The 16,635-nt window shown below is 34.4% G+C and overlaps 3 protein-coding genes across 3 annotated transcripts; 1 reads left to right on the plus strand and 2 right to left on the minus strand.

The window, feature by feature from the left end:
• Positions 1–8,072: 8,072 nt before the first annotated feature.
• LOC106355358 (protein FAR1-RELATED SEQUENCE 5-like) lies at positions 8,073–10,478 on the plus strand. Its single transcript, XM_013795328.2, has one exon. It carries the CDS (start codon positions 8,073–8,075, stop codon positions 10,476–10,478), a length of 2,406 nt encoding a protein of 801 aa, XP_013650782.2.
• A 545-nt stretch (positions 10,479–11,023) lies between these two features.
• Positions 11,024–13,327, minus strand: LOC125576543 (golgin subfamily A member 6-like protein 22). Its single transcript, XM_048736844.1, has 2 exons — positions 13,247–13,327; positions 11,024–13,164 (listed from the first exon to the last, which is right to left on the minus strand). The coding sequence occupies exons 1-2, from the start codon at positions 13,325–13,327 to the stop codon at positions 11,425–11,427; spliced, it is 1,821 nt and encodes a 606-aa protein (XP_048592801.1). The 3' UTR covers positions 11,024–11,424.
• A 137-nt stretch (positions 13,328–13,464) lies between these two features.
• LOC106355355 (uncharacterized protein At3g43530-like) lies at positions 13,465–14,516 on the minus strand. The gene is made up of 3 exons (XM_013795327.2): positions 14,489–14,516; positions 14,275–14,444; positions 13,465–14,181 (listed from the first exon to the last, which is right to left on the minus strand). Exons 1-3 carry the CDS (start codon positions 14,514–14,516, stop codon positions 13,465–13,467), a joined length of 915 nt encoding a protein of 304 aa, XP_013650781.2.
• Between the last annotated feature and the right edge of the window lie 2,119 nt (positions 14,517–16,635).

The following is a 16,635-nucleotide window of genomic DNA, read 5'->3' on the forward strand; positions in this document are numbered from 1 at the left end:
CACTATTTGTAATATCATATATAGTATCAATGTAATTTTAAAATTTGGGTCAAGATGGTTGAAACAAAAGTTCATAAATGGAGGTATAACTAATTTGCATTTTGATTTTGATTTTCATCGGAGATTCGGAAATATCATATATTGATATATAGTATCAAATTAGTTGCCAAGTTTTGTGGTTATCATAAATGTATAGAAAATTTTTGATTTAAACCAAGACTATTTGGTTTTGTGGTTACCAACCTCACTTTTGTGGTTAGTATTGATTTTGTAAATATTATTTTCAAAACTATTTCTAATAACAAAACCAAGACTATTTGATCATAAAAAAAACCAAGACTATTATATTTTAATATTACCATAATTTTTATACATCAACCATATATGTATATGTGATGTCTAAATAATACATTGTTTGTGCTATGCAAAACAAACTTTAATACATTGTTATAATAAAATCATGCAATATTGAAGTATAGCTAACCTATTAATAACATAGACAGTCATATACTATGCTAACCTGTACTAACACAACTTTACGTAATATCTTTCCTTTTCAAATTAATATAATTATCCAAACCGGGAATTAGTTGATGGTTACATGGTTGAAATCATATATAATTAAACCGGAAAAGGGAAGCAAACGTAAATAAATGTATTATTAGTAGCAGATGTATTTAGGAAGTTAATGTTGTTGGTTAACCATAAAATAAGGAATGGCACTGTGTTGTAAATAAATTAGAAAACTAATAGCAGAATCCTAGTAGGAATTCTGCTTTAATAGTATAGATGTAGATTTACATGTTCTTTGTTGTGTAACACTACATCTTTAAGAGTGATCTATGCGTTTGTTTTGTTTTTAATTATTTAAATATATATTATGATCTGTTTCTAAACACTTTTCAGTGGACGATACCAAACTTCAATTCCAGACACTTTTTAGTTATTATTGAAATAATGTTTATGGTTTTAACAACATAAATTAATTCATAGGATTTATATGGTTTATGTAATTTTAATACATTATTATTGTTAATATGTATAACTATGTGGTGATGTATTGTTCATGTGGCGTACAATCATTTTTCATTACAATTGTAAATAATCCAAGTAAATTGGAGTAATCTCTGGAATTTAAAAATTTATAGAATATCTACATAACCTTATATGTATTTATATTCAAAAGATCAAGATTTCCTTTACCGGAGATCCCGCATCATCAAGTTACATCTATAACTTACTTACCCAGAAGTAGTACTCCAAGTTCTAAATGAGAAAGGATTCGTAGCTTCCGCAAATTTATGTACTGTGATCTTCTTCTTTTTTTTTTATTGAATACGTACTGTGATCTAAACTGTCACCTTTTACTCTTTTGAACTTCTCTAAATTGTCACCTTGGATATAACTAAACTACAAGGCTCTTGAATAAATCCATAGTATTTTCATGTTTTTTGTTTCCTTTAGATTAGTTTTTTCTTGGTTTTACCAAAAAACTATCTTTGAACAGAAAGTTTTTTTTGTAACAGAACAGAAAGTTTTTTAAAATCAAACGATGCATCTAACTCAACGAACTGTTTTTAAGTATATTTGTATCAAATGACAGATTTTGAATAAAACTAAGAAAGTAAGAAGGAAAATTTGAAACAATTACTCATCTATTAAGTGCAGGTTATAAGTTAGGGCTTAGCATTTTATGTTTTATTTTAATTATCATCTGATACAAAAGTTATCCACATCAAAACCTAAATATTGCATAAAAATAGTGTTACAGAGAAAAAAAAAACGATAAATTTGGAAGTATTTTTTATTTGACAATATAAGTTGGAATATTTTTATTACGTCCCAGTGTTTTTTGTCTTCCTGCTATTTAGCTAAGCCTCTTCATTTATCTAATCTTGTTGACCATTTTTAATAGATATCAAGCTGCTCTATCAGACGAAATAATGCAACAGTACTACGCAGGTAAAATATGATCCAGAACAGTGTTAACAGGTCATGGAGAGAAAGTAAGTGGCGTACCGATCACATGAAAAATAAAAGAAAGCTGTAAGGCACTTTCCCTCGATTATGAAAGAAAAATGAATTTGTAAGATGGAGAAGAAATAAGCCATTTCTCAAAAAAAAAAAAAGATGGAGAAGAAACGAATATATTAGTGACAAAAAACTTAGTTGGATGTGCATATTATGCATACAGATATGGGTTCACGTGTGATTTTGTCTCCAATTTTGCTTTTAATAGCACTAATAATTTATATTAAAATATATGCAAAGTTTATCCATGACACAGTAACAATAAAAGCCGATATATATATGCGATATTAATATCTCTACAAACTACAGATAAGCAAGAAATCTTGGGAGTTAAAATAACTCCAATTGACAGAAGTGGAGCACATGCAACATACTGTTCTTTGATATCTCTCCTTGTGAGTTTTCAACTAGATTTTCCAGTGTTGAAATTTAAGATACAAGATTATAAAATAAAATTAAAATAAAGTAAAATCCAAGGCATATTACTAATATATATATATATATATATATTAGAAGAGAGAGTTTGTGAAATAATTCCTATTGACACGTTAATCTATCCTTTAATTACAAAATTTACATAGAAAATCATAAATCTACCATTATACCATTCTTAAAACCGAATGCTATCTTTATTATCTCAATTTTATGATATCAAAATAAATATATCGATGTTGTTTCCAAGGCTGATATAGCAGTTTGACTATTTTACATATAATTTAAAAATTGTACCATTTTCATGATTTTATGAAAACTTATTCTCACAAAGATGTCTACGAATATAATTTCAAGCAAAAAAATTACTACTCTTGTTTTTTTTTACAATACATAACTGAAAAAGCTCAAAACGCTTTAACAATTTTACCATTTTAAGATATCATTCAAGTATTTAAATTCTTGTTTTCCTGTTTTTTTTTTTGTGAGTCAAAATCCTAAAATACCATAAAGTTAGTTTTTTTTTTCCGAAAACCAGCATAAGTGCATTACAAATTTAAAAATTTAAACATCACAAATTATTATGAGAAAACTTATCGGAGAGAAAATCCCACATCGAAAATATAAAAGGACTTGAGTAATATATAATGGATTTGTGCCAATCTTCTATATTAAAAGAGAAGTACCATTTTTATCTACCCTAAAAAAATCATATTAGCCTTATTAGATCTATTTCATTAATTAAATTTATTTAATTATTTACATTAATCTATTAAATATATAAAGATATTAATAATAAATCAATTTTAACTGTAAATTTAAATTTTAGTTTTAGTTATAACAAAATATTGAGAAAAAATATAACAAAATCTTTCTAAAAATTTAAAATATTTTATTTAAATTAAAACCATTGATTAATTTCGTAATTAATAATATATACTATTATACATTAATTTAAATAAGATTTTATTATAAAATAAAATAAAATAAAAGTGTATGCTATTTTTCAAATTTTATAATTATATTCTATATCTTCTTTATTAAAAAAATACCATAAACAATTCATACTAGGTCTATTTCATCAATTACATATATTTGATTATTCAAGTTAATCTATTTAATATATAACATTTCTAAAAAAATCTTATAAATTATATAGATATTAATAAATAAATTTTAACTGTAAATTCAAAATTTATTTTTACTTATAACAAAATATGTTGGGAAAAATCTAACAAAATCTTAATAAAATTTTAAAATATTTTTAAATTAATACAACAATTGATTTCATAATTGATAATATAGTATTATTATAATCTATTTACTTATAAAATCCTAAAATATACTAAAATAAATAACATAGAAATATAAATTATTCTAAGAAAATATCAGTTCTATAGTATAACTAAATAAAATTTTAAAATATATTGTATTCAGTCTGTAAAAATTAGAAAAAAATGAAGGAGATTCTAAATTTGTTTATTTCATACTATGAATTTATTTTACCAAACTCGAAAATATATTAATATATAATAACAATTAACAATAAAGTAAAATGTATAAAACAAATCATTATATATTAATAATATCAAATAAGAAACATAACCAATAACATTATAGATTTATACAATATATAACACTAAAATATAAATTATATCTTTGTAAGTTTTGTTATGATATCTGTTATATATTTATAAAATAAAAATCTACCCGCACGGATGTGCGGGTGAAAAATCTAGTTGGTTTTAAGTTGGAAGCCCAAAAAACTTATCATGGTATCAGAGCGGGCGCAATACCCTAGCCCATTAATCTGGTCCGGACAGTGGCCCGATCATCCCATTAGCTGATGGCCTATAGAAAGCTCAGTTCCGCCGAGATCTTTAGAAAATAAAACATGATCTCGGATGGGGTATGATAGATTCTGCGAGATTAATGGTTATATGCACCATTATCTCGAGGGAGGGTATTAGAGAAAAAATCCCACATCGGAAAAATGAAAAGAACTTGAGTAGTATATGTAAGGGACTCGAGCCAATCCATTAATTGTCAATTGATTTGAAGTTGGAAGCCCAATAAACTTATCAAAACTTTAAATCTTTCATATTAACTCAAATCAATCAATACATATTTTCGCTCATGCTTCAATCTCAATCTTCATAAAGGATGGATTGTCGAACTCCATGTTCATGGAAGATCATAAACTTGAACCACATGCTGTATAAATTTATAATGCAACTGTGACGCAGAGAAATGGAGTTCAAATTTATTCCCACATGCTGTATAAATTTATTCCCAATCGATAATTCTTTCGTTTAACAGAATTAGTGTTTGGACTTGGTACTTGTCCTATGTGGTCAAGTATGGTAAGTTGGTATAACACCAAATTTCTGATGATTGGGAATAAAATTATCGATTATTTGCTGAAAAGGGGTTAAAGGGCTCGATGGCTTTTATTTACTACGAAACTTTTTCGAACTTTTATCAGTTATACTATAACGAAAGATTTAAATCAATGCTAAATACTAGAATACATCCTTTCTTAAAACAACTAATGAAAACATATATTATTATTAACAACCCGCATGTGAAATAACAGACGCAGATGTCCTATTTACATGGAAAATCCTAAATATACTAATCTTTTAACTCTAATTTTCTAAACATACAATATACTTTTACTATTTTGACACAAAATGAATTTTCTAATTCGGAAAGAGACCTGTTAATGGTTTGTGTGATAGCTAATTTAAGTTCAAGCCCAGCATAATACATGAAATTGAGAATCTACAAATGATAATTTTGTAATTTTTCCCACGTTTTGTTCGGGTGACTAGGGAGCGACTGGTTTTCCTGCTACCACCCGTAAACGCAGCTTTTGCGGTTGGTAGCGGTTGTCGACGGTTTGCAACAATCATTCAAATCGTTCTAAACAGCTTCAAACCGCTCCGAATCTCATAAATTCAAAAGCTGGCTCCAGCTAGCGTTTGCGGTTGCGGAAGGATAAAATATTTTTTCTTAAACAATATATATACAAAAGTAAAAATATTTAATAAAAAATTTAAAATTGAAATTATGAAAATATTAAAATATATCTATTATATTTTAATTAATATTATAAAATTTTATAATAAAAACAATTTCAATAAATTTTCAAAAATTAAAATTATAACTTTCTAAATATAAATTTTATATTTATTATAATTTTATGATTTTTGATATTTTTATAATTATATTAAATGTAAATATTGGTAATTTACTATTTGACTGTTACCGCATTAGGTAGTTAACCAATCATAAATCACCCGCAAATGCATCAATTTTTAACCGTAATACCAATTGTACAAATCTCTTAAAACTGTTAGAAACCGCAACCGTCCGCATCCGCAAACTCCCGCAACCGCAACCGCAACCGCTGCGTTTGAACCAGTCAGGCCCAAATTGTTAGTTGTTCTATATATATTTTTACACTTTGGAACGGTTTTGTAGCCGATCCACAAGAAGATCAAGGAAATATGTTGATAGGAAGCAATACTAACAAAATACCTCCGATTGGGCAATATAATCACTAGCACCTGTCAAACATTAAGCAAAAGCTTTATTTAGTCAAATAAAGTTAAAAATAAAATGCAGAATGAAATCTTGGCTCGAAAAGGAGATGAGATGAGGATGGAAGAATAATCGAGAGTGTCTGTGTATGATTGTTACATATCTTTCTTTTTCCACTATTTTCCCATGCTTATAATTAAATAAATGTATGCATCTAATTGTCCAGGTTTGACTTCTCTTTTTCAGATGTTCTCCACTTCATATCAACCCTAAAATCTCTGAGATGATATGGGTGTTGTGGTTGTGGGCGTCCTTTTCCTAATATGGATGTACCCTACCATCTTAAAGAACAATGATTTATTTTATTTATCCTGGTTGTATAATATTTCATAAAGATTTGTATTTTCCTTTTTGTGCAAATACTTATATTATAAAAAGCTTAGTGAGCATCAATATTTACAACCGAAACAAAAGATAAGATCCTGGAGACATGCTCGACAGTAGAACATAATTAGAAAGCATTACAGAAAATTGAAAATAGAGCCGTTAAGGAGCGAGTCATGCTCAACAGTATAAAAAAAATCATGAGGAAGCTCTACCTTACTCCCTAAAACGATTGTTCAAAACAACAAATGATAGTCGAATAAAACAACATTGTTACACCCATAAGAAGAGGTTGGACTGTTGATCGACAAGAACTTTTGGTGAAGAGCTCCAAAAACGTAGGCAACATCGAAAGTACTAAGCACGATCATACTCCGATTCAATAGATGTATTTGACGCTGAAGAACACAATATAGCAAAACTATCAGAGGCCGGATCAATGACGTGAAAACATGGACTAGGTGAATCTGGTAGAGAGAAGATGGCCACATTTACGACTATGAAGATAAAAGTGAAACTTGACTAGGGCTTCTAAGAGAACGAGTGCATTAAGATAAAGACAAAAGCTTCTAGTTCCAACATTATCGTGATGGAGCCATGAAGGTTTGATAGAGCTAAAGCCGAGCTGTTAGTTGTCGAACTCAGAAAAACTTGGAATGATAGAGAGAATGTCAAGATTTCCAGTTGTGAGAACTGGTTGTGACTGTTTAGGACTTTAACTCCAGATGCCCTCATGAGAAAAAAACTAACCTTCATATCCCCTCTCTATTCTCAATACCCCCATTGTCATTGCAAATACCAAATTAGCCTCTCATTTCTTTAATATATTTCTTCCACCTCATTAACTCATTTATTTCTTCACTTAAATAAACCAACAACCAAGATGGCCCACCAGAGACAACCTTAACCACTCAGAGAAGACCTGGCCCACATGTCTTCAAGTTTCCCTCTTTCTCCGCGTGAAGCTCTCCTTCCTCACTCTCCATTGGCGAATTTGAAGCTTCATAAACAGGTTATTCTTGTCCGTTTTTGATGTTTTTTTTTGTGGAATAGCATTTAAATGTTGTGTATATCATGGGTAATGTAAAAAAAGTAAGAATTAATGAAAGTTTTGAGAGAGTAAAAACGAGTCTGAAAACTGTGAATATAGATTTCGGGTATATTTTATGTCCGGTTTTGATGAAATTTTTGCTTGACTACTATTAAAAAGAAGCGTATATCTCGCCTAGTATTTAAAAAGAAAGATCGGATGCAAATTTTAAGAGATTTAAAAAGATTTTGAAAACTATGTTTATGGGTTTATGGTATATTTTATGTCCATTTTTGATGATCTTTTGTATGTAATTTCATTAATATGAATTATATATCATGGGTAATGTAAAATCTGAACAAAATCGTCCTAAAAATTTCATTAGCTAGTGCAAGGATAATTTCTGGGTATTACTATGATAACTAAAGTTTACTAAGGTAAAATTGTTTTACTAGTAATACTAGTATTACTAAGTATATTACTGAAATGAAATGAAAAAGTATTAGTAAGAGAGTACAAGCTTCCTAATAATGGTAATTAAATTGTAATATAATTAAAATTCTATTTTATTTCAGGAAAAATGCAAAATCCACCTTGCACAATCATTTGTTTTGACTACGGGGGATATTATATTAAGGATGGGGCCGAAATGAAATGGATTTCGGGAGATGGTGAAGGAGAAGATGAAATTCACACGATTGTGTTTAAGGAATCAGTGGAGGAGATCACATACTCTACTTTGGTTGAGCGTATTTGCAGAAAGATAAAGGTAGATGGATATAAGGTGGAAACGAAGATTAGTTACTTTCCAATGGTCTTGTATTCAAACAAGCTATCATATGTCTGGAATGATGAAGATGTTTTTGGTTATCTACTGCAAGTAAATCATGAGAAGTGTAGAAGTGTTCTACATGTGGAGTTCAACAAAACGGTTCAAGAAGAGGATGATGAAGCTGATGTCTATGTCGGTCTATCCGATAGAGAGGCTACTGATGGAGAGGCTACTGATACATGGGCTACTGATAGAGAGGCTTGTGAAGCAGATGGTGTGCTCACACTTTACGATGACATTGAAATTCATGGTAATGTCACCGAAAGAGATGCGATTGTGATTGAAGATACAGAAGCAAGACCATCAGTTGAAGTAACCCCAGCTGTCAAGGAACGGGATGATGGTATGGATTTGGCTGTAGGTCAAGAATTTAGAACCAAGGAGGAAGCACAAGTTCATATTCAGACGGCTTCACATCTGAAGTGTTTTGAGTATGATGTAATTAAGTCGGACACTAAGAGATATGTGATAAAATGCCGAGCAGCCAAAGAAGGCTGCAAGTGGTATGTGCGTGTTGCAAAGTTGATGAATTCAGATAGTTGGACGGTTAGAAGTTACATCAAACAGCATAGATGTTCTGTTGTTACTACAAGAACACTTCCTAATAGAAGGAGAGGCACACCAGGAATCGTTGCAGCTGTTTTGGCTCAAGATTATCCCGGTAGTTTAGACACACCAGCTCCCAACGCCTTGATCCAGCTGGTTCATCACAGGGTTGCTGTGAAAGTATCATACACAACGTCATGGAGAGGAAAAAGATTAGCTGCTAATAAAGTGCGAGGAAGTCCAGAAGAGAGTTATACTTTATTAAATTCTTATATGCACATGCTAAAGCAGTCGAATCCTGGCACAGTAGCTCGAGTGGTTGTGGATGAGGCCCAAAAGTTTAAATATCTGTTTTTTGCTTTGGGAGCTAGCATAGAAGGGTTTACCGCTATGAGGAAAGTCCTCATTGTCGATGCAACACACCTGAAGAATGTTTATGGTGGAGTTCTATTTGTTGCGACTGCTCAAGATCCCGATCATCACCACTATCCAATTGCGTTTGGTATTGCAGATGGTGAGAAAGAGCATAGTTGGGTGTGGTTTATGGAACAGTTGAAATCAGTGATATCTGATGTTCCTGGATTGGTGTTTCTTTCAGATAGAAACAAAAGCTTGATCAAGGCAGTAAGTCTAGTGTTCCCTCAGGCCGCTCATGGTTATTGTATATGGCATTTGGCTCAGAATGTTAAAGTACATGTCCGTAACAACAGAGAAACTTGCACGTTTAAGTTTATGGGCTGCGCACACGCTTATACAGAGGCTGAGTTCTTGAACCTTTATAATGCTTTTCGCATGAGGTATCCTAGCGCAGCGGAGTATCTTGACAAAAGTGTTGAAGAGAGGAAATGGGCGAGATGTTACTTTGAAGGAGATAGGTACAATGTTGACACCACCAATTCAGTGGAATCTTTTAATGGTGTTATTAGTGACGCGAGAAAGTTAAACATACTACCAATGTGTGATTTCATCATTGGGAAAATGGCTGAATGGTTCAACATACATAGGAAGGAGGCAGCTGAAATACCACCCGCACTAAAGCTTGTTCCTATTGTGGAAGCGGAAATGTCTAAAAGATGTGTTGATGCAGGGTTTCTTTCCGTTGTCGAGTTAAACAGCTTCCATCTTGAGTACAGTGTCTCAGGAAGTGACGGGAAGCATTATACCGTTGATATGGCTATGATGACTTGTAGCTGTGAGCAATTTGATAAAGACAAATACCCATGTGTCCATGCAGTAGCTGCTGCCACATTCATGACTGATAAAGCGGGAAAGGAACTTCATCTATCTGAGTATTGTTCTAAGTACTATTTAGTGGAGCAATGGGCTTTGGCTTATCACAGGACAATATATCCTGTTCCTCATATGTCTGATTGGATTATACCTGAAGAAGTTAAAGCAATGAAAGTGCTTCCTCCAGATTATGAAGTCAAAAAAGGAAAACCGCAGCAAACTCGATTTCCATCGGCAGGCGAATCTCGTGGAAGAGGAAAAAGAGGCAAAGGGAGAGCCAGCGGCACAGGTAGAGCCAGCGGCACAGGCACCGCTAACGGCACAGGCACCGCTAACGGCACAGGCAGTACCAGTGGCGCTGGCAGTTCCAGCGGCACAGGCAGAGCGAGAGGAGGAGGTATGGGAGCGTATTTTGAATGTGGAATTGGTGCAGGTCCAGGTGTTTGATTTCTAGGATTACTGGGTTTACTGAGTTTACTATGTTTTGTTTGGATTACTGAGTTTACTGAGTTTACTATGTTTTATTTGGAGTACTAGATTTTCTGGAATTACTATATGTTATTTGGAATACTAGATTTTCTGGAATTACTATGTGTGATTTGGACTACATATATATTAGTACGAGTATTTATGTTTAGTATATAGAACCCTTATATTTTTCATGAGTATTATCAATTCGTAGACTATATATTTGATAAATATATATATTAAAACTATTTTGATTATTATTTTCAATAGTTTAAGAAAAACCTATTCAGTTTTTTTAAAAAATGTCCTTAACTTATATTGTTAGTGTGTGAATGGTTAAACTATAGCTAGGAAAATCTAACAAAATACATATTCCTGGAAAACTTCTGCTGCAAATGTTTTCTTTGATGATAATCATAGTGTAAAATCATTGGTTTTACTAAAAAAAAATTTCATATTCTACGGGTTTAACTAGAAAAACCTAAAAATTGCCAAAGAATTACTATGTGTAAGGTAGTATTACTAACTCCTTGAAGAATACCAAGAATTACTAAGTGTAATTTGAATATTATATTTATGTATATACCGATTGCACGTTTTACATGAGTAAATTTATTAACATGTGCTATGAATATATTTATGTATATACCGGTTGCACGTTTTACATGAGTACATTTATTAACATGTTTTTGGCCTTAGTAAACCTAGTAGTAAGACCAGTTATCCATCTGAATCATTTTTGGACATAGCCTAACTTGAAAACAGTTTCCAAACCTGTTTTTTAACATCCAAAACACATTATACAACCAAGTTTAAACATCCAAAAGCATACCACAACCAAGTTTAAACACCCAAAAGCATATTACATCCAAAAGCATCCTACCAAGTTTTAAAGACTTCAAATACATAAATAATTTTCAGACGCCTACTTAACCTTTGTTTTACGCTTCTTCTTAGGCCCGTCAATGTCTTCTGTCTTCACCTGCGTGTAGGGACTCTGCAGCCGCTGAGGTTTTCTCTTCTCCCTTGGCGTACGTGCAATCACAGGTGCTGATTCTTGACTCTGGGGCCGCTGAGGTTTTTTCTTCCCCCTTGGTTTGCCATACATCATTATCTTCTGTTTGCACCTAAGCTTGAACCCTGTCCTCACCTCATTGGTTCCATCTCTCCTCACCTCAGTGGTCCCATCCGCCATCTCCTCACTAGCCTTGTAAACGACCAAGGCCCACATTTGCTTTTCTTCATCAGTGTATTTATCACCCTCTTTCTCGACAACTGTCTCAGCCTCTTTCTCAACCACTTTATCCGCCTCTTCCTCTGCTTCCTCAGCTTCCTCTGCTTCCATAGCTTCCTCTGCTTCCTCTGCATCCTCAGCTTCTTCTTCCACCATTTCTTCAGCATTTTTTTCGGTGGGACTCTCCTCCACAGCTTCTTCTTTCTCCACCATTTCTTCAGCAATTTTTTCGGTGGGACTCTCCTCCACACCTTCTTCTTCCTTCACCATTTCTTCAGCTATTTTCTCGGTGGGACTCTCCTCCACACCTTCTTCTTCCTCCACCATTTCTTCAGCTATTTTCTCGGTGGGACTCTCCTCCACACCTTCTTCTTCCTCCACCATTTCTTCAGCATTTTTTTCTTTGAGTCTCTCCTCGTCACTTTCTTCGGCTTCAACTGCCATCTCCTCACCCTCTTCCTCGATAACTGTCTCAGCCTCTTTTTCAGTCTCGATAGGTGATGGCGAAGTTACCGTTGGTCCTCTTAAAAACTCCTCTGGTGGTGTAAGTACTATTTTTCTCGCGGCCAATCTCTTCGGTCTACCACGTGGTGGTGTAGGAGTTCCCTTGGCAACTTTCTCAGCCTCTTTCTCTAGATACTCAGTCTCTTCAGAAAGAATACTCTTCCATAACGCATCCGCCTCTACTCTCCTCTTCTCAGCCTCTTCCTCAGTATCGTAATCTTCTTCAGAGACCTCATCTTTTTCTCTAGTTCCCAGCTCTGTTTTATCAGCCTCGTTCTCCTTCTCTTCTTCTTCCTCCACGTTTCCCTTGTCTTTCTCACCATCCTTACTGTTTTCCCCACCCGAGACCACATCCTTTTCCTCGCCAGACTCACTGTTTTCCTTGTCTTCCTTAGCCTTCTCACTGTTTTCCTTCCCTTCAGCTCTACCATAATCTCTATCATCCCATCCAAAATCCATATCTTCACCATAGTTCCTCTCCTCATTTTTGTTGCTCTCAATAGAAGTCAGCTTTTCTTCTATTTTCTTAGCCCTTCTTTTAAGTTGTCGCTGGTTCTTTTCAAATTTACTCATCCTCACATCCATATCACCCAGCTTTGCCTCCACCACTGATTTAAGACCAGAAAACCCTTCACTCATGGCCCCCAAAATCTTTTCTTCCAGAGCTTTCAAGCTCTCCAACCCAGATTTAGAAGACGAATCTTCTAAAAACGTCACCTTTTCTTTGTCCTTCTTCTTCTTAAACACTCGTGCAGCAACATCTAAGTCGTATAGCTCTTTCCAAAATATCTTCTTCTGCTTCACATTTAGCCAGTGGTTCCAAGTATCACTTGTGCTTCCCTCACAATGATACTCTCGCTCCTCATCAATTATACGAGCCAGCATGATTTCCTCACCCACAGTTGGCACCAACACACTGTTAATAACCTGAAAAAAAACGAAAAAGGAAAATCAGTTTAAATTTTATTATATTCTTCTAGTTTCTACTACAAAGTATATATACATATACCTTTGTGTGTCCAAGTGCAGCATATATATCTTCCAAAGGATAGCCCTTCATGCTACTCTTTGTAAACCGGCTCTTGCACATCCTAGGACAATCTTCAGAAGGTGTGTCTGTAGATAGTCGAAATGTTTTCCCCAGCTTAGGAATACATTCAAAAGCCAAAATCTACACAAATATTGTAGCGCTATCAGATTTACGGTTATAAAACAACTCATATTTGACTAAATTGTATGCTTTACCTCTAATGGAATTATGAATCCAGGAAAGCCGCATGCCGAGTGCACTTCACCCTTCAGAAGCTCCATCATATGCTTGATGTTCTTTATTGCATCTTCAAATGTCAAACGACCCCATGGAAATGTTCTGCAAACATCCAAATCTTCCACGATCCTTAAGATGAACGGGTCTACTGGTCCGCAATCCTTTGCCTGTCCTCTGATAACCCGACCAAGGAAGAACAAGACAGCCATCTTCAATCTATCATTGCATGGCGTCTTCATAGACAACAGCTTGTGCTCCACATCTGTTATGGTGATCTTCTTTAGTCCACCGAAGTAATAATCCACAAACTTCGTACTCCCGAGCTTCAAATATTTCCTCGGATACTCATGGCAGTCTAAGCCCGAGATGAGGGCATGCTCCCTCATAGAATAGCGGATGGGAACACCATTCACACCAAACCATGCAACATCTTCTTCTTCAGTCGAAATGGTGCGCAAGAGTAACATCCACATTCCTTGGAGCTTCAGGTATTGTTCATCAGGCATGTGGAAGAAGTGACGAAATTGAGGATGGGTTGTGAACCATTTAACCTCCTCCTTAAGCTTCTTAATCACGTCCACTGTATTCTTCACAAGGCACTTGGTTTGAATCTTGCAAGTCTTCGTGAACTCTGTGCTCTTGAAGCATAATTCAAGGGGCTGTGGTGGTTGCCTTGCCTGCAATCATAATATATATGTATTAGTCATTTGTTACTACTAAAATTAGTATACTTTCACACTGACAATGATTAAAACGAGTGCAAAAACTACCTTAGATGATACAGCAGACATGTCATCACTTTCTGAATCAACAGAGAGAGAAACTACAGTCGTTTCTCTTGCCGGCTCATTCCCAGCTGAGACCGCCTTTCTAGCTCTAGTTCTACTGGAGACTCCAACGCACGTAGTAGATGGATTCTTTCTTTTCGGCCCTTCATTTCCTGTACAAGAAATTAGAAACGCTGTTAAAAACACAACAAGTCACTGTCAATTACTCCAAATGCAAACCGCATAGCAAACATCAATTATTACATCTCAACAATGTAATACTCAAAGGAAACTACTCACTTACGAAAAGGAACGAAGATGGAGACTAGATTTCGTCGGAGAAAGAAGAAGAAACGAAGCAGTTCTCGACTCTAGAGAGTTGAGACCCGAGAAATAAGAGGGAGAGAGGACGTCCACAGAGAGATTGATTGATTCTCGATTTAGACGGAGGAGGACGACGGAGAAAGCCACAAAGCACGGAGGCTAGGGTTTCGCGCAATCGCAAGAGAGAAGCCGGAGAGGGACGAGACGGGATTTAGATTTAGGTGGAGAGGGAGAGAGATGAAACGCTTCGTTTAGAGAATAGGATCCTGTTCAGTTTGGTTGGGTCGGGTAGAGCAGGTCGGGTTGGTAATAAGTTGGTTTCATTAAGGTCCCTAGCGTCTTTAACCACGATTTACCCGATTTTATATTTAAAAAAAAAATAAAAAATATATTATTTTTTATTACAGGGTGAAATCAGCATTTCTAATGGAGAGGGAGGGGCATCTCGAGTTAAACTCCGACTGTTTAGGTAATTGTTGTGGGAGGAAGAGAGACTTTAGATCTAATGATAAAAGAAAGTAAACTTTAATGAGCCATGATTCTTTAAAAAGGTTTGTTGGTGGGCTTTCGAAAACCGAAATTAGGACCAGCCTCACCTAAACTGACCATGTGCAATCCGGTGCTGAGATGATGGAGGAAAACAGATGAACAAAATACAAGACAATTGATTTACAGCACAAAAGCCCATCAAAAGTGTTTTAAAATAAGATAATTAAAAATTATAATTAAAAATAAGATAATTAAAAATTTATTATGAGGAAGCAAGCATTTGGCTCCTTTGGCTCAAGTTTTTTTCTAGATGGCACAATAAAAGTCTCAGAGCATCCCTATTTATTGATATATAGTTACAAAACACAAAAGCCCATCAAAAGGAATTACCCAATACCCCGGTGCTATCAAGCCTGTTCCTATTATGCTTTGTTTCTAGATCAGCGCACCTCTAGTTTGTTCCTATTATGCTTTGTTTCTAGATCAGTGTACCTCTAGTTTGTTCCTATTATGCTTTGCCCTAATCTAGAGTACTCAAGGTCTAACAACACACAATTTTAAGATAATTAATTATATGAGCCATGAATTAGATCGAAGAGAGAAAAACAACAAGACAAACCTGATAACATAGAAGATATAGAGAAAAATCGATGAAATATCCACTGAATAATTGAACCAGACCGGACACGGGTTCGTCCATATCGTCGTGAGGAATGTGAGCAGAGCCAGAGCCATGGTCTTCACCATCGGAGCTGCTACCGATCTGACTAGAGTTAAATCTCCGGTTGGGAAAGTAAAAACATCTGGAAGACTGGAACCAGTGCCGGTTCTGAGATATTTCGGGTCCAATACGAAATCAAAAATATAGGTCCTATCTAATAAATTAAAATTTTAAATTATTAAAATTCTAATTTACATTTAAGAATTACAATATCCTTAAAATTTATAAAAGTATCAATTCTGAAAATTATCTTTCTATTTCATTTTATATAAGAGAATGAAAAAAAAATTAAACATTTATCATGTTATATGTTCAAAACATGTCCTAGAACTGATTTTTTCCTTTCATATGCTAATAATAAAAACAGAAAATGCAAACCCAAAAAACCTATACAATTTGTAGGCCCCATGCATGTTTCTTAGGTATCTGCTCAAGACCGGGCCTGAGTGGAACTGCCAAAAGAAATGAATGCACCTTTCTTGAGAGGCACTGCTTCTGCCTCGAGCGATGGTTAATACAACTGGGCTTGGGCCTGGTCCAATTGCTTCTGGATATGTGAACGGGCTTGCTGGCCCACGCAAGAGTTCCCTTCAAACCGTGACGAGGACAGTCGTCCCCAAGATTGTTCCCAGTCAATAGTGATCTCTTGCAAGTAAGCGGAACCGACCAAAAACCATAAAACAAGTCTATTGATTTTTAAAAAAGATTTTACAAAAAGTTCCCAAAGGCGATAAACTTTCACAGGACATGAGAAAAGAAAAGAAAAGATTCTATTTCTAAACTTGTACGGCATGTGAAAAAGGTGCGACTTTGATCAATTTATTGAGGAA

Source organism: Brassica napus, chromosome A7 (assembly GCF_020379485.1).
Source record: "Brassica napus cultivar Da-Ae chromosome A7, Da-Ae, whole genome shotgun sequence".
In the NCBI taxonomy this organism is placed as follows: Eukaryota; Viridiplantae; Streptophyta; class Magnoliopsida; order Brassicales; family Brassicaceae; genus Brassica; species Brassica napus.